Genomic DNA, 23,077 nt, shown 5'->3' with positions numbered 1-23,077 from the left:
TTTTTTGATGTTGAGCTTCAGACCATATTTTGCGCTCTCCTCTTTCACCCTCATTAAAAGGTTCTTTAATTCCTCCTCACTTTCTGCCATCAAGGTTGTGTCATCTGCATATCTGAGGTTGTTGATCAGGAACATGCAGTCTCCCGAATGTTCTTGAACTCCATTTCCAGTCAGCATTTATTTATTCTTCTTTGTTTTGTTTTGTTTCTACCCCACCGTTTGCACCAAGGAGCTCAAGATAGAGCACATAGTTCATTTAATCCCCACAACAACCCTGTGAGGTAGGTCAGCCCAGGACCACCCAGTGAGCTTCATGGAGAAGTGGAGAATTGAACCCTGGTCTCCCAGGTGGAGTTAGGGATGGTAAAAGTCACAGTCCAACAACATCCAAATACCACCAGGTTCCACATCCTTAGGCTACACCACATGCAGGCAAACTATGGCCCAGGGGCTGGATCCAGCCCAATCGCCTTCTAAATACGGCCCGCGGACGGTCTGGGAATCAGTGTGTTTTCACATGAGTAGAATGTGTCCTTTTCTTTAAAATGCATCTCTGGATTATTTGTGGGGCATAGGAATTCGTTCATTTTATTTATTTTTTCAAAATATAGTCCGGCCCTCCACAAGGTCTGAGGGACGGTGGACCGGCCCCCTGCTGAAAAAGTTTGCTGGCCCTTGGGCTACACCATCCCTTTCCAGCCCAACCTGTCGGTCTGCGATTTCCTTGCCCCTCAAGCGTGGGACCTGTGTGGTTTCACAACGCCAGCCAAACTGGCAGTTTCCCCTTGCTTCGTGTGGGGATGCCTTGTGGACATTCTGGTTTTGCTCCCTGAGTGGCTGCCAGCTGGAGCGTTGGCAAGCATTAAATGCCACACCACCGGTTCAGCCGATCTGTGTCAAATGCTTAACCGCCACGAGTGCAATGCAATAGAGAACGATGATGCCCAACGAATGCGTGGCATGTGCCCGTAAGTATTTAGGGCAGGCTATGGCCTGTTAAGACAAAACTGGTTCCTCTGGATGATTCTGAGGGAGGAATTGGGAAGAGGAAAGAGCCCATGGCCTTTCTTGCTCAGAGACATCTAAAAGCAGCGCACACTGATTACATCATCAGCATGTGACAGAACCTGGAGACCCCTGCGCAGGCCTACCAAGGTACGCAGAGGGTATTGTGGAATTACATACCCTCCAAGATTTCTCTGATGAAAATAGGGATGTCCTGTTCCATTATTGTTGTTGTTGTTGTTAATGCCCCAGCCACTCTGAGCAACTTCCAAAATATATAAAACTATAATTAAACATTAAACATCGAAAAGCTTCCCTATACAAAACTGCCTTCAGATGTCTTCTAAAGCAGGCATAGGCAAACTCGGCTCTCCAGGTGTTTTGGGACTACAATCCCCATCATCCCTGACCACTGGTCCTGTTAGCTAGGGATGATGGGAATTGTAGTCCCAAACATCTGGAGGGCTGGAGTTTGCCTATGCCTGATCTAGCCCAACCCCTTGATGTTTTGGGACCACAATTCCCATCATCCCTGACCACTGGTCCTGTTAGCTAGGGATGATGGGAGTTGTAGTCCCAAAACATCTGGAGGGCCGAGTTTGCCTATGCCTGTTCTAAAAGTTGTATACAGTGGTGCCTCGCTAGACGAAATTAATCCGTTCCGCGATTCTCTTCGTCTAGCGGTTTTTTCGTCTTGCGAAGCAAGCCCATTGACAGCTTAGCGGATTAGTGCTAGAGCTGTCAAGCGGCTTCTAGCGATCAGCTGTTAAGCGGCTTATCAGCGGAACAGCTGATAAGCGGCTTAGCGGCTTAGGAAAAGGGCAAAAAAACAAAAAAAAAACCGCTGGGGGACGCAAGATTTTTTCGTCTTGTGAAGCAACCCCATAGGGAAATTCGTTTTGCGAAGCGCCTCCAAAACAGAAAAACCCTTTCGTCTAGCGGGTTTTTCGTCTTGCGAGGCGTTCGTCTTGCGGGGCACCACTGTATCTGCTTCTCTCAGGGAGGGTTTCTGAAATACTTTCCCCCTCAAATCAGAAAAGCCTGCCTTCTCTGTATTTGGACAGGAGGTTGGGAGGGCCATTCTGATCCAACAGATCAGTAGGGATGGGGAAGAAATCCAATTTGCTCATTTTCAAAGGCGAATCTAGCTAATTTGCACTTCCCAGAACAACGCATGAAGCGAAACATCCATCTTTCAAAGTGCAGACTTCCCAGAATTTTGCAATGCAGTTCTCCAGTCAAGTAACTGGTATAAAAAAATGCATATATACTAAAGTGAAGCATGTGTAGAAATGTTTACTAAATTTTGCCCAGTATTAGATATTTTTGCAAAGCTATTTGCCCATTAGAACACATTTTGGGTGTTATTTTTACTAGTGCACCAAAAACGTGTCATATTGGGGAAATTGCTTTGCAAACACGATTGCGTCAGGCAAAGCTGCATACAAAAAAAGTATGTCTTACCTGGGGAAACTTGCACAAAATGAGTGGTGATTTTTATTATTATTATTATTGCAAACTGATGTGGAAAATGAGGAGCTGAATTTAGGATTAGGAAAACGAGAAACTGAATTTGACAGGTTGGCCCATCCCTAGTCATCAGAAGAAAATCTCCAGATACACAACAATATTGTATTTGAATACTGTGCCATAAGCACTCTCTGAATTTTTGTTTCCAGTGCCCACGGAAGTTTTGACAGCAGCAGGTCATGAGGCTGGCTGGCTTCCCTGCCAAGTATTTAGAAGAACTATTGTTTGTTTCTTTACTCTTTTTTTAAAAAAATTGAGACAGGCATCTGAAAAGCTGGTGGAGCTTTTCAGCCCCCGAGGAAAGACAACAAGGATAGAATTTTAAGCGTGGGGAGGTGGAAACGGGAGGCAGGATAAATACCGGGCTTGTGTCAAATGCCTTTGCAGAGGGCAGCAAACATCTGGAACGGGTTACTGCACAAGGCAGCTGAAGCTGAATGGAAATGAGGACCAGATGTCAAGCAGTTCTCTTTATGGATGGACAGCGATTCCAAAGTGCTCAATACTGACCTCTGACGGGGCTGTGCAGAGGGTGAATTAAGACCTACCTGGTGGGAAGGGGCTAGAAAGAGGCCCTAGGGGTGGGAAAAGTGGTTTACAAGGTCTACTGCAAAAATCATACAGCTACCCCCACCCTAAAAAAAACCCACCAGTTTGGAGGAAGCTGTCATCTAGCAATCGAGGCACCCTGTGGCAATCACACAGGGTCCCCGGACGTTTGACGGTCTATTGATCCCTGTGCTGCCACAGTGATTGCCTCTTCGCTGCCACCAACCCGTTTCTCATGGGTACACATGGAGTCCAGACAGTTGTTAACAAATAATCAAGTTTATTTTATAGGCATGAACAGGCTTATGGTTTCAGTTAATTTTTCTTGTCAGTTTCTTAATCTTAGTTTCTTTACTGTCCTATACGTTCCTAACAACTTCAAACTGATTATCCCAACTACCTATCTGACTCCACCTAACAGTTCCTCTCACTCTCCACACAACTCGACCAACCCACAGACTTATATCCTCTCTTTTCCTTCTTCAACTCCCAACACTCAACTGACTTTCACACAACTCTACCTCTCACTCTAACTCCTCGCCTCGGGTCCCACTGGCCAATCACTTCACACTCATTTAACCCTTTCCTTATGACCCACCTGTAGGGACGCAGGTGGCGCTGTGGGTTAAAGCCTCAGCGCCTAGGACTTGCCGATCGAAAGGTCGGCGGTTCGAATCCCTGCGGCGGGGTGCGCTCCCGCTGCTCGGTCCCAGCGCCTGCCAACCTAGCAGTTCGAAAGCACCTCCGGGTGCAAATAGATAAATAGGGACCGCTTACCAGCGGGAAGGTAAACGGCGTTTCCGTGTGCGGCTCTGGCTCGCCAGAGCAGCGATGTCACGCTGGCCACGTGACCCGGAAGTGTCTCCGGACAGCGCTGGCCCCTGGCCTCTTGAGTGAGATGGGCGCACAACCCCAGAGTCTGTCAAGACTGGCCCGTACGGGCAGGGGTACCTTTACCTTTACCTTTATGACCCACCTAGGAGGCAAACACCACACACCCTGACCTATAAAGATGGCAGACATGAGAAACAGCTGACCCATTTGTGGTCCCCGCAGGCTCTTAAACAACAGAGTCACCCTCACACACACAGCTACTCATCCTGCAAATGGCTGTATAAGCAGGTTCTGCAAAAGGAGATTTTCCAGGAGAGGCAGTTGACCTCCAGCCCTCCAGCTGATGTTGGGCTCTCATCTCTCATCAGGGATGATAGGAGTTGTAGTCTAGCAATTGCATGAAAAGACAGGCTCTGGCTAGAATGTCATAATTCTTCCAGCCACCTTGTCCCGGGTCTGTCTGGCTTTTATTTTTAAGTATTGTTTATTATCATTAGACTAGTTGGGTTGCCATTGTATCATATGTTGAAAACACTCTCTCTCTCTCTCTCTCTCTCTCTCTCTCTCTCTCTCTCACACACACACACACACACACACACAGTTGTCTCCCCCCAAAAGTCCAGCCACATACATTATGATTCAGAAATCGGGCAAATGTCCTGGAAAACCAGCAACAGAGGTTAAATAGTGCCAAAAAAAAAAAAGCCTTTTAAAAAGCTCAAAAACTCAAAAATTCCTCAATAACTTTGGGGTTTGTCAGGGGGGAAAAGCTCAACAATTTGGGGGGGGTTCCCTATAAAGTACTCAGCTACTTTCAGTGTGTCCTGGTTTTTCCTTTTTGAAATATAGCAACCCTTTTAAACCCTTTTAAATGCAGTGTAAGGTAGTCTCTATGGGAGTATATTGTATTTAATTATGGGGTATCAGAGTGTGTAGGGGGCTAAACAGGCTGTGACGTGGGTGGCGCTGTGGTCTAAACCACAGAGCCTAGGACTTGCCGATCAAAAGGTTGGCGGTTTGAACTCCCGTTGCTCTGTCCCAGCTCCTGCCAACCTAGCAGTTCAAAAGCACGTCAAAGTGCAAGTATATAAATAGGTACCACTCCAGCGGGAAGGTAAACGGTGTTTCCGTGCACTGCTCTGGTTCGCCAGAAGCGGCTTAGTCATGCTGGCCACATGACCCGGAAGCTGTACGCCGGCTCCCTTGGCCAATAAAGCGAGATGAGCGCCGCAACCCCAGAGTCGGCCATGACGGGACCTAATGGTCAGGGGTCCCTTTACCTTTATCTAAACAGGCTGGTATAGCTGGGATAGCAGGCTTGTTGGTTTTGGATGTCTGGTGTAGATTTTTTCAATTTCGTTGTTCTGTATGGGACAATGACAATAAAGATTATCGTATCGTATCCTAGTGTGTGCTCGCTGTGCTGCCCACAGTCAGATTACTTGTGTGCTCCCACCCACCCACCCACAAAGGACACCGGCCACCCTCGCCCCAGATAGATTTCTGCCGTCCATATTAAACTCCCATTCAACAAACGGGCTTTTTTATGGGGGTTGGGGTGGGGGCACAGTGCAGCCCTGGTTAGAAGACAGCCAAAACGTCCTCCAGTCCACCTACTACAGAAAGGGGGGGTGGTCTCCCACACAACAGGAAAAAGCAACCAGCCCTCCATCGGCAAGCCAAGTTCAGTGGGAGCAAGCGCCGTGTCTGCCTCTGCAAAAAAAAAAGACAGTCATACCTCATGTTACTTTTGCTTCAGGTTGGCATTTTCAGGTTGTGTGGCTATTCCCTCCCCCCCACAGGTGGAATAAATGAAGACAACGGACACAGAGTTTTAGGTTAATGGGCGAAAATGGCCACAACTTTATTGATTACAGGAAAGAAGGGTATTGGCTTTAGGCATTGGCCCTAACTGACTATCCGGTCTGACCGGGAAGGGTTAAACACCAACAGGGGGAGCCACCCGAGATGCATATCCCTAGGCGCTGCCCGAGGGGTTACCGCTCGGGGGCGCGCTTTAGGCCCTAGCCTCCGTAGGTTTCGGACGAGGCGTCGCCCCTCGGAGTCCTTTAACGAACTACCCTTCAAGCATTGGGGGAGGTGATGGCGTTCCTCCCCCCCAACCTCATCTGCATGACAATACCCCGGCCAATGCCTACCGCCAAAACCGAGGGAGTTGTGACGATTTGCTACGAGGTAGGCGAAAAAACCAAGTGGCTCACAAAACCAGCCAATTAGCCAAATGGAAAAACTCCTACCAGGCCCCTTGCGGCGACCAGCCGAAGCCCATAGCAAGGTCAGTGGCAAAACCTAAAGGGCGGGTGGGTGGGAAACCGCGTCGTCTCCAGGGAAGAAAGGGGGCGAGCCAGGGGCTGCCCTGACCTTAAGTGGCCCTACGAAGGCCCGCCCCTGCCGCCAGCCGATTGGCTGGCGCCACAGGGTATGCTAATTGGGGGAATCCCTGTCTCCCGCGAGGCTGACGCCAGCCTCGCGAGAGCGAGTGTGGGCGGGGTCGTGATCCCACAACCTCCCCTCCTCCTGAAGATCGGAAGGGGCATTGTGTCCTGTGGCGACCCAAAAGTACCGGAAAGGGTTACATCTGGGTTTCGCTGCTCACACATGCGCAGATGCACAAAATGACATCATGTGCATGTGCAGCAGCAGTGAATCACGACATGTGCACTTGCAGACGTGCAGATGTGAGAGCCAGTGTGGTGTAGTGGTTAAGAGCGGTAGTCTTGTAATCTGGTGAACCGGGTTCGTGTCTCCGCTCCTCCACACGCAGCTGCTGGGTGATCTTGGGCTAGTCACACTTCTTTGAGGTCTCTCAGCCCCACTCACCTCACAGAGTGTTTGTTGTGGGGGAGGAAGGGAAAGGAGAATGTTAGCCGCTTTGAGACTCCTGAAGGGGAGTGAAAGGCGGGATATCAAATCCAAAACTCCTCCTCCTCCTGTTGTGAACGGGCCTCTGGAATGGATCCTGTTCGCAACCAGAGGTACCACTGTAAATAAATGTGGACCTGAACAGGCTTCTCACGTGCAACCCGACTACTTCCATGCTGACTCGGTCACAAGCCCTGCACACCCCTGGGCTTCCTCTTAGGTTAAATTTGCAAGGCATGCTCTTGCAGCCTTAAGAGGGACTGAGCTTTCCCATCCAGGCACGAAATAAAAGGAGCAAGCCAGGGCCGGATTTAGGTTTGATGAGGCCCTAAGCTACTGAAGGTAGTGGGGCCCTTTATATGCCCAGCTGTCCTTTGTCAACAACAAATTGTTGCTGGTTTGTGTGTGTGTGTGTGTGTGTGTGTGTGTGTGTGTTGAATATATGCTATATGGTAATTTATGGACCCAATAGGTATCTCAAGCCATTTGCACGTAACAAAATACGTATTTTATCAAAGTAATTGTTGAACAGAAATACCATTAAGAAGAAGCATACAGTGGTACCACGTGTTAAGTACTTAATTCGTTCCGGAGGTCTGTTCTTAACCTGAAACTGTTCTTAACCTGAAGCACCTCTTTAGCTAATGGGGCCTCCCGCTGCTGCTGCACAATATCTGTTCTCATCCTGAAGCAAAGTTCTTAACCCAAGGTAATATTTCTGGGTCAGCAGAGTCTGTAACCTGAAGCGTCTGTAACCTGAAGCGTACATAATCCCAAGTACAACTGTATCAGTAGTGAAATACAGCCATGTTTAGGGAAGCTTTTGATGTTTGATGCATTACTGTATTATAATATTTTGTTGGAAGAAGTCCAGAGTGGCTGGGGAAGCCCAGCCAGTTGGGTGGGGTAATAATAATAATAATAATAATAATAATAATAATAATAATAGTTGTTGTTGTTATTATTATATACAATTAAGGAGGAGTATATTAATAGTGAAATAATTATTAAGTTCTAACTTAAAATGATTGGGGCCCATTACTTACAATGTAGGAGCCTACACAACACAAAACACTGTTGCTGTATGTAGGTTTTATTTTGTAAATGCACATCCAGGTGTACTTTTCCCTTTAATTTTTTTTGCCCCCCCCCCCCAGCGAGTGCAGCCCTAAGCTATAGCATAGCTGTCAACTTTTCCCTTTTCTTGCAAGGAATCCTATTCGGAATAAGGGAATTTCCCTTAAAAGGGGGGGGGGGGACGTTGACAGCTACATGCTATAGCTTGTTTAGTTTATACATAAACCCGGCCCTGGACGGGGCAGCCACCCCTTTGCAGGCCGGCTATTTGCTTGGGTGGGAGCGCGCCTTGCAAAAGTCCCTTTAAATTGGAGCGAGAGAGAGAGAGAGGGAGGGAGGAAAGGTCCGCGCGCAGGCGCACGGGAGGCGGCGCCTCCAATCAGCTGGGCCCGGCTTCTGGCATTGGCAGCGCGCTGCCAGGCTCGCCTGCCTCTTCCTCCGGGGCTGACAGGGCGATGGGGGGGCCGGAGTGAAGCAGCCGCCAAAGGGGCGGGCGGCGGGAGGGGAGGAGGAGCGGCAGCAGCAAGCCAGAGGCAGCCGCGGCGGCGGAGGGGAGACGAGAGCGCAGGAGGCCCCCGCGCTGCAGCCGAGCAGAAGGAAGCACTGCAGAGGAAAAGGGGGAAGGAGAAAGAAAAAAAAGGGAGGAGGAGGAGAAAACCTTGAAAAAGAAAAGGAAAAGAAAGATCTAATCTGTCACATTCCAACATTTTCATGGAGATCACAACCCCCCAGCAAGCAGAGGAGCACCGGGGCTCAATTGACCGGAGACCCTCGCACCAAAATGGTACAGGATCCGATACTTCATTTCTCTCTCTTTTTCTGCCTTATTTCATTATTTATTTGGGGTCGACACAGTTGCTCTCCTTGCAAACTTGCCCCTCGATCGCTGCGATTATTCTCTCTCTCTTTCTCCCCATCTGCCCACCCCCCGTTAGCATTTTTCTTACTTCTGTGTGTCCACATTGCACAGCGCAGATGTGCGTGCGTGCAAGCCAAGGTGGATCAGAAGGGGGGGGGTAGGGCTCTTTTTAAATATTATTTATTTGCATGCATAATTATATATCTAATATCTCCCCTGCATCTATAGGCTCTCTCCCCCCCTTTTTTTTGCAAGTGGGGGGCAGCCGAGATATGCAGAGAGATGCTGGAAGAACGTACAATAGCTGTCTTGTTGCATGCGAAGAGTTAAAATTCCTTCATAGCTGGGCCGACGCTGTTGCGATGGATTAGCTCAAGCCCCAAAATGCAATCGTTACAAGTTGACGGGGCCGCTTGCAGTCGTATATAGCCGTCGGAAGCCTCGCCGGCTTGTTTTGCCTTTCTGGTGAACTCGGAATGACATTCGTGTTTAGATGCATTGTCTAGGAGCAAAGTGTGGCTTCCGATGGGGTGGTGTCTGTTTAGGAAGAGAGAGGGGGGAAAAAAACCCCATCTGCTTGGAGGTATTGATTTGCAAGAGGGTCGCTATGGGATTTGTGACAGTTTCCTCTCCCAGCAAGTCTGCTCAAGTTTGCATTGGTTTCGAAGGGGGGATTCCGCCCCTTCCCCCATGCGACACTTCTCCCTTTTCTCCTTTTGCAGAAATGAAGGTGTGTTTCTGTGCTGGAAAGGTGGGAGACCTTGCGTTTGCAATTGCGAGAAGGTGCCAGCTTCAAAGAGGGAGGGCTGGAGCCTTACAACACACACACACACACACACACAGCTCAAGGGCAGGGACAAGATCAGGAATATACATTTTATTGGAAGTGACACCATCTAGATGCTTGGGATGAGGGGCGCTGAAAGGGTTATTTGGCCATGAGAAGCCCTGAATTGCAAAGAAGGCCTACAGCCCTTCAGCAGTGCAGATCTTCTCAAGGAAGAAATCTTAACCATGGGTAGGATCCGGAACCAAAAAGTTGTATATGGATTTCTGGATTTCGGTTGTCTGTGTGTAAGTTCTACATCTGGTTTGCAAATAGGGGTGGTGTTGTGGGTTTTTTTTGGTGTGGAAAAGCTGTAATCCAAAACTCCCGATCTTCAGTCTTTGCATAGTTTGGCCTGCATCGTAGAGCTTGCTCCTCACGCAAACGCTTGTTCGCTCCACAGTTGCAGCACTGTCAGGCTGGCTGGCATGTGTGAATGGACCATTGCAGGGCAGACAGAATTCTTGGGTTGTCTGGTGTCACTCAAAATAGCCTCAGTGGTTTAACCTCCTGAATTCAGCTTTCTAAGGTGCTAAAGACACACCTTTTTCTGCCCTGCCCTTGTGACACTTGAGGTGTGTGTTTTCAGGACCTGTTCCTGCGGCTGTGATTTGTTTTAGCTGGTTCTTAATGCAGGGTTTCAAACTGTTCCAACCCGCCCTGGTATGCGCTGGTGAAGGAATAATGGTAATAGGAATAATGGGTGGGATTCGGCTAGCTAGTCCTGTCAGCAGAAACTCACAGAAAGGCTTCTGTGTGAGCAGGGCTTCCCCTCTGCTATGCGCCCCTGAAATTGACTTGTGGGGGTAGAAAACAGCATATGGAGAGAGGACAGTGGTTCAAATTCGCTAGGCGCATTTTGCACCTGGTGCGGGTGGCGCTGTGGGTTAAACCACACAGCCTAGGACTTGCTGATCAGAAGGTCGGTGGTTCGATTCCGCGCAACGGGGTGAGCTCCCGTTGCTCGGTCCCAGCTCCTGCCAACCTTGCAGTTCGAAAGCACGTCAAAGTGCAAGTAGATAAATAGGTACCGCTTCGGCGGGAAAGTAAACGGTGTTTCCATGCGCTGCTCTGGTCCGCCAGAAGCGGCTTAGTCATGCTGGCCACATGACCCGGAAGCTGTACGCCGTCTCCCTCAGCCAATAAAGCGAGATGAGCGCTGCAACCCCAGAGTCGGTCACGACTGGACCTAATGGTCAGGGGTCCCTTTACCTTTACCTTTATTGGCCACTTGCGACCAAGTGAAGGTACCTGGGAGACAGGATGACACCTGATGTCTCCACGCTCTGGAGGTGCATGCCTGGGGAGCCCTGGATGTTGGCTTTTCCCCACACACGAATACCCCATCCTGTAGAATTCCATCTGTTCTATTTTATCTGCACTATCAGGAATGAATTCCAGGAACCGAAACGCTTTTTCCGTGCAGCCTGAGCAGGAGCAGTGAAAGATGTTATAGTTAATTGCTGTGGCTTGTCTTCACCCCAATCACCCTTCCGAATGGTCTGTGTCACCGTTAAGAAAAAGAGGCAGGAATAGACTAATATATATGTGGACAGTTCCTGGGTAAAAGTGATTTTTCTTCTTTTAAGTTCTCGAAGTTCTTCACCTGGCTAAGGGTTGTCCTCTGAACTAGCCAGATGTTTAACTGAGAATCAATCAGTCCATCACTTGAAAAATAAGATTTTAGAGCCGCCTTGCCACAAAATGGCAACTAGGCATTCCATGTTGGCAACCGTAACATTGGTTTAAGGTAAACAGGTAAAGGACGCCTGGACGGTTGAGTCCAGTCAAAGGCGACTATGGGGTTGCGGCGCTCATCTCACTTTCAGGCCGAGGGAGCCAGCGTTTGTCCACAGACAGCTTTCCGGGTCATGTGGCCAGCAGGACTAAACCGCTTCTGGCACAGTGGAACACCGTGACAGAAACCAGAGCGCACGGAAACGCCGTTTACCTTCCTGCTGCAGCGGTACCTATTTATCTACTTGCACTGGCGTGCTTTCGAACTCCTAGGTTGGCAGGAGCTGGGACATAGAGCCAGTGTGGTGTAGTGGTTAAGAGCGGTGGACTCTTAATCTGGTGAACTGGGTTCGCTTCCCCGCTCCTCCACATGCAGCTGCTGGGTGACCTTGGGCCAGTCACACTTCTGTGAAGTCTCTCAGCCCCACTCACCTCACAGAGTGTTTGTTGTGGGGGAGGAAGGGAAAAGACAATGTTAGCCGCTTTGAGACTCCTTCGAGTAGCGGGATATCAAATCCAAACTCCTCCTCCTCTTCTTCTTCTTCTTCTTCTTCTTCTTCAATGGGAGCTCACCCCGTCGTGGGGATTCGAACCGCCGACCTTCCGATCAGCAAGCCCAAGAGGCTCAGTGGTTTAGACCACAGAGCCACCTTTGTCCTGTAGCTTATATATCTGAGTTTCTAACACTGGGAGGAGATGGAGGATTGTTTTGTCTAGATGGAAACAGCAGCATAATGTGACATTGAATTTCTCATCATCATCATAATTATTATTATTATTATAATGTGTGCTTTTGAATCACCCTGTAGAGCAGGGGTGAGAATCTCAGGCACAGGGGCCGAATGCATTCTCTGTGTCTGACCCTCGATACTCTGCCTGGGTTCTGCTTCATCTCCCAAGCTGTGTCCTTGAAGTCGGATAAGGCCTCTTGCTTGTTTGGGCGGGAGGTGAAAGAGATGTGTGAAATAACTTCTTGTTTAGTCGTGTCTGACTCTTCGTGACCCCCTGGACCAGAGCACGCCAGGCACTCCTGTCTTCCACTGCTTCCCGCAGTTTGGTCAAACTCATGCTGGTAGCTTCGAGAACACTGTCCCACCATCTCGTCCTCTGTCGTCCCCTTCTCCTTGTGCCCTCCATCTTTCCCAACATCAGGGTCTTTTCCAGGGAGTCTTCTCTTCTCATGAGGTGGCCAAGGTATTGGACCCTCAGCTTCAGGATCCGTCCTTCCAGTGAGCACTCAGGGCTGATTTCCTTAAGAATGGAGAGGTTTGATGTTCTTGCAGTCCATGGGACTCTCAAGAGTCTCCTCCAGCACCATAATTCAAAAGCATCAATTCTTTGGCGATCAGCCTTCTTTATGGTCCAGCTCTCACTTCCATACATCACTACTGGGAAAACCATAGCTTTAACTATATGGACCTTTGTTGGCAAGGTGATGTCTCTGCTTTTTAAGATGCTGTCTAGGTGAAATAACTAGCTGACTGTGAAAAAGGTAAATTTTACATTTGCTGCCCCACCCATTTCCACCTCTGTCCTTGTCCACCACTTCCATGTGGCCCTTGAAACATTGCCTGGGAATGAATGTGGCCCTCTGGTTGAAACAGGTTCCCCATACGTGCTGTAGAATCATGGATCCGGGAAGTATCTGAGTGTCTATACATGATTGAACTTTCCTTGGCTATGAGATGGAACCTCCCTCTGCAGAGATAGTATATTTTTGAATATATGGAGGTGCTGGAGGCCAAACAACAGGGAAATGTTCTTGACTTCCTGCCTGGCTTCAACACTGGCATCCAAAAAACTGGGTGGTGGCTAGGGCCCCTGTGCCTGTACTTGCTGTGGGATTTAATCCAACAGGTGAAACCTTTCTGGGCTTGGAGAGTTAGTGATGGGGAAGATCGCCACCTGTTAGGTCCCTTCCTGACACACCGTGGTTAACAGGAATTATGTCAGGAAAACAGGTGGCAACTCCACCTGGTTTCAGTAACACAGAAAAAAAGGATTGTCTATGCAGCATTAAGATTTAGAAAAAAAAATAGTGGTTACAGCGGATAACAGTCTTAGCGTGACTCAGCTGTGGTTTTTCAGGGGGAAACTGATTGAAGCCGTGGTAGGTCATATTGTGTGGGTGCTGACTTTTAGAACCCTAAACCGCCTTGGCCCTATATACCTGAAGGTGCGTCTCCACCCCCATCGTTCAGCCCGGACACTGAGGTCCAGCTCTGAGGACCTTTTGGCAGTTCCCTCACTGCAAGAAGTGAAGTTACAGGGAACCAGGCAGAGGGCCTTCTCGGTAGTAGCACCCATTCTGTGGAATGCCCTCCCATCAGCTGTCAAGGGGATGAATAATTATACAATTTTTAGAAGACATCTTAAGGCGGCCCTGTACATGGAAGTTTTTATATGTTTGATGTTTTATTTCCGGCCTAGAAGACAAAACCTGTAAGGAAGATCAGGGAAGAAGGAAGATTGGGCTGGCGTTAAAGCTTATCGATCACATTTGCCCAGGATAGGAAAAGCAGCAGATATAAACAAGACTTGGGCATTTCTGTTTCTCCAGTGCTTAACTTTGCTCTGCCTCTGTTCAGCTAGATTTTTAGGAAGACTTAGGACATCTCCTTCTCTTCAAGCCACTATTGGACAGACATCTGTTGGGGATCCTTTATGGGCCTTGACTTGGAAGAGATGAGGACTATTCGTATTGAGATGGAACCCCCATGGACACTAATGGAAAATTTCCTCCCAGTGTAAATAAGTTTGGATGAGGGATTTTCTTCAGCACCACTGCTTTTAACTGCCCCTTCTGACTGCTGGGGTCCCAATAATTATCAGGGGGCCCCTCCCAGTCTGATGCTATTCGCAGTTTTTTTAAATGTGTGCATTCAATCAAGTTTACTTTCCATTGTAAAATGGATCCTCTGTATAGAAGGTGCAACAGTTGAGAGGGAAACCCAGTCTAAAGAAATAAGATTTAAGGCCCTAAATGGCCTGGGAGCAAGCTGCCTCGGAGGAGTCTCAGATGTAGTTGGACTCCAGCCAGGATGGCCAGGGACAATGAGAGTTATAGTCCAACGCCATCTTGGAGGACCACGTCTAGGTTCTAAAAAGAACCCCCACCTTGGAAAGACCACTTAAGTCCTGAGTGTAAATTACTTAACCGCATTGCTGATTTTCATATCTGGGCCATGAGCAGCAGTCTGAGGTGAGCCAGGAACGAAGACCCATTGAACAAATGGGTCTAAGGGAGCTGGGCATGTTTAGCCTGGAGAAGAGGAGCTTAAGGGGTGATATGATAGCCATGTTCAAATATATAAAAGGATGTCACATAGAGGAGGGAGAAAGGTTGTTTTCTGCTGCTCCAGAGAAGCGGACACGGAGCAATGGATCCAAACTACAAGAAAGAAGATTCCACCTAAACATTAGGAAGAACTTCCTGACAGTAAGAGCTGTTCGACAGTGGAATTTGCTGCCAAGGAGTGTGGTGGAGTCTCCTTCTTTGGAGGTCTTTAAGCAGAGGCTTGACAACCATATGTCAGGAGTGCTCTGATGGTGTTTCCTGCTTGGCAGGGGGTTGGACTCTATGGCCCTTGTGGTCTCTTCCAACTCTATGATTCTATGATTCTAAGTCACTAGTCAGGAGCCAAGGATATAGAACCACATCAGAGTTCAGGAAGACCTTTTGGCTCAAGCAAGGCTCAGTTCATACAGGAAGCCCTCTTATTCTACTTCCTGTCTTGGAAGATCCAGTGGCCAGCCTGGGTGGGTGAAATCAGCCCAGGACCTGAAGGTCCTGAGAAGCTACCTCTTGTCATTCAGTGGTTTGTCATGTAGGGTAGTTGTCCACAAATCCTAGTAGCTCATGGCAAGTGTGTATATATACAGGTAAAAGTATAGCATGTGGGGGAAGAGCCTCAGGGATGAATCTGGTCCTCTAGGTTTCTCTGGCCTCTGGGCATGTCCACACACCATGTTGCTTGCCCTCCTTGAGTGCTTTGGTCTGGCTAGGATGTGCTGGGATAGAGACCTGCGTAGGAACCACCAATGTGTGTGGCTAGAAAATTAGCCTACTGAGCAAAGGTTGGAGTTCCATGCATTGCTGTGCCCACTTTCGTCTCTGCCTGGGCCTACTGTGGACACGTGACCCTTGGAGGTTTGCCTGTAAAAGGATGAGGCCCTCAAGGTAGATTCCTGAATCCAACAAGCAAGCAGTTGTGTTGTAGAGGCCTGCTCATCAGAGAGCCAAGATTGGCTGCTGTTCCCCATTGAATGCACACCCAGTGGTGAATCCAGGTTAGGTGACGCACCCATTTAGGTCTCATTCAGAGAGTTTGATTTGACTGAATCCCCAAGTCTTGTTTGTGGTCAAAAATGGCACGTGTTTATTGGGCTGTGTGGGAATTTGAGCATATAGAACAAGGACCTGCCTTCATAACTATGGCTGTGGAAGACTTCTCATCATCCCATGCTCTTTTGGGTCACTGCATAAGTTGGTTTTGATTGTCCCTAGAAGGAGAACAAAAGATTGGCAATGTTTAGGTTTTATTGATAAGGAGGCTTCTTCTACTTTACTCATCCCTGTTTCATTGAGCGTCCGTCGCTCAAAAAACAAGACTTCACCAATGCTGACTTGCTTCTTCATTAGGCCTGATGTAGAGTAATGTGGTGGGACGTGGGTGGCGCTGTGGGTTAAACCACAGAGCCTAGGACTTGCCAATCAGAAGGTCGGCGGTTCGAATCCCCGTGATGGGGTGAGCTGCCGTTGTTCGGTCCCTGCTCCTGCTAACCTAGCAGTTTGAAAGCACGTCAAAGTGCAAGTAGATAAATAGGTACCGCTCTGGTGGGAAGGTAAACGGCGTTTCTGTGCGCTGCTCTGGTTCGCCAGAAGCGGCTTAGTCATGCTGGCCACATGACCCGGAAGCTGTATGCTGGCTCCCTCGGCCAATAAAGCGAGATGAGCGCCACAACCCGAGTCGGCCACGACTGGACCTAATGGTAAGGGGTCCCTTTACCTTTAATTAGAGTAATGTGGTATTTTATTTTCTGGCTTTGCTGTTGTTGTTTTTTTATGGGGTGCAGTGGCTTCTTGGCTAGGAAATAGAGGGGTATTTTTGGCCCTGGCCAAAAGTCTTCCCTCTTTGGGTTTTTCCTTTTTCTTTCTTTATGTTGATGTCAAAAGGTGCCAAATGTGTTCGTCCATTCAGAGCGAGAGTCAAGCATTGCAGGAAACATGTCTGTCCACTGGGCTGGCTGTTTCATATCCCCCATCCTTCCCAGGTCAGATCTGATTGGCTGCCCTATACCATGATGTCATCCTGTCCGCTAAGTGATCCCTGATTGGCTTAGGAGCACTGTTCCGAGGAGGAAGCCCACCCCACTTTTTAAAAGCTGCCGGACCCCTGGCCCGTCAGAGAAAGAGCAGGCAGCAAATGATGGATTTGGGGCAGCATTTCTTCAATGTCTCTCCGCCCCCCCACCAAAATCTCACAGGGCTCCAAATGAGTGAACACTAATGCAACCTACTAAAAAATGCCAACAAAAAGCATTTGGTGAACATCAAACAATTACTTGCTTCATTGTGGGCGCCAGCTATAACCAACAGAGCATTTATGCTGAATCTCACATTTAATTTTAGCAATAAAGGAGTTCTGTACTCTGTGGAACGAGGCATTAAGCTATGGCTGCCCTCTCCCTTTTACTTGGAAGATAGAGAAAATGTGATTGTCTTGCTTCGCAATCACGTAGTGCTCAAAGCAGAGCCCAGACGTGATCTAGTATAATCTTTGCACCTGCCCTGTTAGGTTAGTATTGTCCCTGTATTGCAGGGGAGGGGACTTTCTCGATCCACAACCCCTTCTTTCCCATGCTACCTCCAGATTTATTTTTTACAGGCTTGACCACAGTGCGTATACCTCTTTGCAGCTCCTGCTAGGACTGGGGGACACAAGGCCGTGGGCAGAAGTGGCAAGGGGAGCTCCAGTAGAGCCATTGCGGATGCACGAGCACATCAAGGGAGGATGGCGGCTGCCTGCGTGGTGGAGACAGTGTGGCCTAGTGGTGAGAGCATTGCACTAAGATCTGGGAGATTTGAGGGTTTGAACCATAGCTGTCAAGTGTCCCTTATTTGAAGGGACAGTCCCTTATTCCAGCGCCATGTCCCGCTGCTGTCCCTTATTGATGGATGTCCCTTAAATGATGTCTCTTAAATTTCAAAGGAAGCAGCTCCTCTCCCTCCCCCCTGCCGGCCAGGGAGGAGGGAGGCTCCAACTGTATTGCTTGGCTGTGTTGCTCACCCAATAAGAAGTCTAAGAATGACTGGGGGGGGTGGAGCTTGCATGCCTTGTGTGTGGCTAGTTAATGCAAGCTGAGGGGTTTTTTGAATGCTGGACACCATTTTGTTGCACGTGCTGCTGCAAACTTTGCAGTGCAAAGCCAGGCCGGGGAGCCATCTTAAGTTGAGGCTGCATAGGCCTTGTGGTGCATGTGATTCAGATTCTGTTCAGTTGAACCTCTGGTTACAAAGTTGGTTGGACAGTGTTCTCGAAGCTACCCAGCATGGGTTTGACCAGACTGCAGGAGGACAGGAAGACTGGAGTGCCTGGAACAGGTGAGGCTGCAGGTCCCTTATTTTGGCTGCTGGTCCCTTATTTTCAAGGCTGCTGGTCCCTTATTTTCAAATCTGTAAGTTGACAGCTATGGTTTGAACCTCTACTGGGCCACAAAGCTCACTGCCTCTCAGCCTAGCTGTTGTTGTTGTTGTTGTTGTTGTTGATGATGATGATGATTTATTACGGTCGGAGACCAGCTTATAAAACACACTTGGTACAATCCCAGAAGGAAAACAAACATTGAAAACGATGTACAATAATAAATTTATAATTTATAAATGTGATAAGCATATGGACACTTAAAACTTTAAGAAAAGCTACCGCAGAGAGATGACCCAGAGTCACCCATGGAACTGAGTTTGGGGATTTTCTTAACAAACTAATTTGATTGTGTTAATTAAATGAGGAGCTGGAGAGCCGTCTCTGCCTCCTTCAGAGAAAAGTTGGAATGCCGTAAATAAACAGCTTGTGTGTTTGCAATTGTGCCACCACATGGAGACCAGCTCTGCAACGAGTTATAGAGGCGACTGGTACAGAGGTGCATTTAGGAAGACTGTTTTTGTGTGTGTGTGTGGTGCTGTACAGCCGCTGCTTTGACGGTGAGCCAAAAAGAGTTGCTGCGCTTCTGCATATTCCATCCCATTCCCAATCAAGTGACAGCTTTGTGTTTGCACTGGGATTTTCTCTTCCCAAGGCAGGCAAGCTTAATGTGTAGGATTCTGTGTTCTTCAAGGTCCCCGGGTGTTACTGGACTACAACTCCCATCATCCCCAGCCAGCTTACCCAGTGGCCAGGGGGATGATGGGAACTGTAGTCCATCAACATCCGGGGGACCCAAGGCTCACCCAGACAGTCTCTGTCCCTTCCTTCACAAAGGGGAAGGTGCTAAGTTAGGCACTCGGACCAGAGGTCTCTCGGGGGGACAAGGGACTGAAGAGTAACTCTGTGCATGCTCTGATGTGCTCAACCCTGGGGTGACAAAACTTTTGATAACGGTGATCATCCTGGGCGTTCTCCTCTGAGCAACCCGTCCCCCATCAGTCATGCTGAAAGGCTTCTTTCCAGCTGCCACTCAGGCCTAACTTTTGCAAACAACAGATATAATAATAATAATAATAATAATAATAATAATAATAAATTTATTATTTATACCCTGTCCATCTGACTGAGTTTCCCCAGCCACTCTGGGCGGCTCCCAATCAAGTCTTAAAAACAGTACAGCGTTAAATATTAAATATTAAAAACTTCCCTGAACAGGGCTGCCTTCAGATCTCTTTTAAAAAGAAGATAGCTGCTTATTTCCTTCACATCTGAAGGGAGGGCGTTCCACGGGGCGGGCGCCACCACCGAGAAGGCCCTCTGTCTGGTTCCCTGTAACCTCACTTCTTGCAATGAGGGATCCGCCAGAAGGCCCTCGGCGCTGGATCTCAGTGTCCGGGCTGAATCATGGGGGTGGAGACGCTCCTTCAGATAATATCGTAGGTGTGTTTCTGGACTGTACCATTCCCAAGTTCCAAGTGCTGTTGAGCAATTCCATGTGGGAAGGAGGTCCCCATGTGCAGAAAACCAGCATGTCAGGGAAAAGACCGGGCTAGCCCCTTCTTCCAGATACGCTTCTTCTCCCCCCCCCCCAATTTTTTAAAATTAATTTTCACAAAATTATAAATGAACAAAACAAACAAGCAAACAAACATAAATCATAATCTTCTTCAAAATTATAGTCTTTTAGGTGCTACTGGAAGGAATTTTTTTGTTTTGACTATGGCAGACCAACACGGCTACCTATCTGTAACTTCAAAATTATACTTATTAACATTGTTAAGTGACTTCTTCGCTTCCCCTTGGTTGAATTTCCATGTATATCCATTTAACGGTTTTCCAAATCACAGTTCTTATAAAATTTAACTTAAGCGTTAACACCTTTAAATCTTTTCATTTTAAAAGTATACAAATTGATTCGTCACTTAACTTATATAAAATCCTAAGCCAATTAGTTATCTGCAAGTTATTTCCAACAGATACGCTTCTTTTCTGTGCTCTGGAATTCTTATTTTTTTGTATTTGGCCATGTGAACTATCTAACCTTAGAAACAGGTCTGTTACTTCACCTGCTGTTAGGCCTTCGTGGTTGTATCTTGGAAGCTGAGTGCACACACAGAGACACACACATCCCTACTGAGGTCCCAGCTGCTGCTGGTGGAGTAGTAGAAATTGCACCCTTCTTCCAAGAGTAGCAGTCACACTGGAGACCTCTTTTCAGGCTAAAGAAAAAGGGGGGGAAATGGTTTGCAGTGCCTCTGGACTCCGGCGTCTCTTGCAACTGTTCCTTCCAGCCTCCAGCGCAGGCCTCGCATTCCTAGCATAACCTTGGCACTCACATCCAGCCGGTGGGAGCTTTTGGCGTTCAAGGCTGGGCCCCGTGAGGCTAACATGCTTTTCAGGGCGAACCGTGGGATTAACGGCACTTGGAGAATGCAAGCAAGCCTTTCTCCTGCGGTTCTGCCTGTGTGTGCGTGGCGACGAGCAAAAGCCCTGTTATGTAAAAAGGGAATTTATTTTTCCCCCCTAATTTTTTTTTTTAAAGTAATCTGGGCTCTCTAGGAAAGCTGTTCCGGATGGCGGAACCCAGATCCACCGATCTCACAATGATGGTGCAAAGCTCTCCTCGCTCTCTGCTTCTCTCTCTCTCTCTCTCTCCACTCTGATCCTCCTGCTCTTTTAATAAAAGTGTGCCATTATGCGATTGCGAGAGCCGTGGCATTGTGCCCTTAATAACGCAGCTAGTAATTTGAGCACTTTTCTGGAAATGGCAGTCAAGTGCCAGGCTTTTGAAGGAGGGGAGGGCAATCATCATTTTGCTCGAATTAGCACGGCGCTGAGCTCGGGAGCGCGAGAGATTGCCGCTGTCAGGGATGAGCTAAGGAGAGCCCAAAGCAGCGTCACCCTGCAAAGGAACATGGCTAGGGAGCCCTTGGCTCAAGGCATCGTGCAGAAAGGGGGCTGCCCCCCAAAAATAGATTTGCTGGAGCAGTGGCTTCTTCCTGGAGAGAGCAAGAGTCAAGGGAGACGTAAAATACTCTGGTTCCTTTTGGCTGGACCCTTATAAGTTTTGGACTCTTAACTTTGGCTGCATACACACCGTACAGTGGTACCTCAGGTTACATACGCTTCAGGTTACAGATTCCGCTAACCCAGAAATAGTGCTTCAGGTTAAGAACTTTGCTTCAGGATGAGAACAGAAATTGTGCTCCAGCGGTGCAGCGGCAGCAGGAGGCCCCATTAGCTAAAGTGGTGCTTCAGGTTAAGAACAGTTTCAGGTTAAGTACAGACCTCCGGAACGAATTAAGGACATAACCTGAGGTACCACTGTACATTAAAAACCCGTTCCCAGCCTCCCCCTGAATTCTGGGGTGCTCATGTGGCCCGGAATGCCTTCCATCAGCTTCGGCTGGTAGCCCAACTGCAGCCTTACCTTGACAGGGACAGCCTAACTACTGTTGTCTAAGGTAAAGGTAAAGGTACCCCTGACCATTAGGTCCAGTCGTGACCGACTCTGGGGTTGCACGCTAATCTCGTTCTGTAGGCCGAGGGAGCTGGCGTTTGCCTGCAGACAGCTTCCGGGTCATGTGGCCAGCATGACTAAGCCGCTTCTGGCAAACCAGAGCAGCGCATGGAAACGCCGTTTACCTTCCCGCCGGAGTGGTACCTATTTATCTACTTGTACTTGACGTGCTTTCGAACTGCTAGGTTGGCAGGAGCAGGGACAGAGCAACGGGAACTCACCCCATCGCGGGGATTCGAACTGCCGAACACCCGATTGGCAAGCCCCAGACTCTGTGGTTTAACCCACAGTGCCAACCACGTCCCTGTTGTCTATGCTCTGGTAAACTCCAGGTTAGATCGCTGCAATGTGTTATACGGAGGGTTGCTTCTGAAGATGGCTCAGAGCATATAACACCGATCCTGGTCCAACTGCATTGGCTACCAATTAGTTTCTGGGCCCAATTCAAAGTCCTGGTTTTGACCTATAAAGCCTTAAACGACTCAGGACCACAATGCCTCAAGAACCCCTCTTTCCATAAATCTACCTGGACCCTGAGATCATCTTCTGAGGTCCTTTTTCATGTGCCTTCTCCATGAGAGGTCCGGACCGGGGCAGCAACACAAGAACAGGCTTTCTTTCTTTCTTTCTTTCTTTCTTTCTTTCTTTCTTTCTTCTTCTTCTTCTTCTTCTTCTTTTAGTAATTTTTATTTTGCTTTAAACAAATACAGATAAATACAAACAACCAAAATTACAAAAGAAAAATCCTTAATAATAATGTAAAAGGCTAAAAAAACTACAAAAAATATCAAAGTACATGGCGTAGAACATAAGCCATTATAGGAAAGAAAAAAGGAAAGGAGAAGGAAGAAAAGGGGGGGAAGGGGGGAAAATACAGCGGAATGCTCTCCCCAGAAAAGTTCATCTGACGCCTTCATTATACACCTTTAGGCGCCAGGCAAAAATGTTCCATTCCAACCAGGTCTTTGGCTAATTGACGTCCAATGCCCTTTTAAATGTATTGTGGAAGGAGGGGGTTATTGGGTCATTTTTGTTTTTGTTATGTATTTTATGTCTTGTAATATTGCAGTTTTATGTTGAGATCTATGGGTATAGGGTGGTATATACAAATCTTAATAATAATAATAATAATAATTAATACGGGGGTCATCTTGTGATCTTTCAAGGCCTAGTGGGAATTTGAAACCCAGTGTCCCCAGTCCAGTCCTTTGCTTCAGTCTCTATATCACACTGACTCTCAAGGCAAATGTACTCTGTGCAAGCTCAGAGGTATGGCTTCATTAAAAAAAATTGAGCTAAGCTGCTAAGGAACTCGTGAGGGATGCGGATGGCGCTGTGGGTTAAACCACAGAGCCTAGGACTTGCCGATCAGGTTGGCGGTTTGAATCCCCACGACGGGGTGAGCTCCCGTTGCTCGGTCCCTGCTCCTGCCCACCTAGCAGTTTGAAAGCACGTCAAAGTGCAAGTAGATAAATAAGTACCACTCCGGCGGGAAGGTAAACAGTGTTCCATGCACTGCTCTGGTTCGCCAGAAGCGGCTTAGTCATGCTGGCCACATGAGCCGGAGGCTGTACGCCGGCTTCCTCGGCCAATAAAGCGAGATGAGCGCC

At 48.2% G+C, this 23,077-nt stretch overlaps 2 protein-coding genes across 2 annotated transcripts in view; both read left to right on the top strand.

Annotated features, from left to right (window-relative positions):
* The window catches only part of LOC310827797 (vasoactive intestinal polypeptide receptor-like), a 306,828-nt gene that overhangs the window by 247,259 nt on the left and 36,492 nt on the right, over nt 1–23,077 (top strand). The window lies entirely within an intron of this gene.
* ZBTB47 (zinc finger and BTB domain containing 47) overlaps nt 8,244–23,077 on the top strand; it is a 51,326-nt gene continuing 36,492 nt past the window's right edge. Inside the window, exon 1 of the mRNA XM_083704085.1 lies at nt 8,244–8,662. Coding sequence (XP_083560211.1) covers nt 8,660–8,662 — 3 coding nt within the window. The 5' untranslated portion in view covers nt 8,244–8,659. The remainder of the gene's footprint in view (nt 8,663–23,077) is intronic.

This window comes from Podarcis gaigeae, assembly GCF_964106915.1.
Source record: "Podarcis gaigeae genome assembly, chromosome: 12".
Classification (NCBI taxonomy): Eukaryota; Metazoa; Chordata; class Lepidosauria; order Squamata; family Lacertidae; genus Podarcis; species Podarcis gaigeae.
This window is presented reverse-complemented; position numbering and strand designations above follow the sequence as displayed.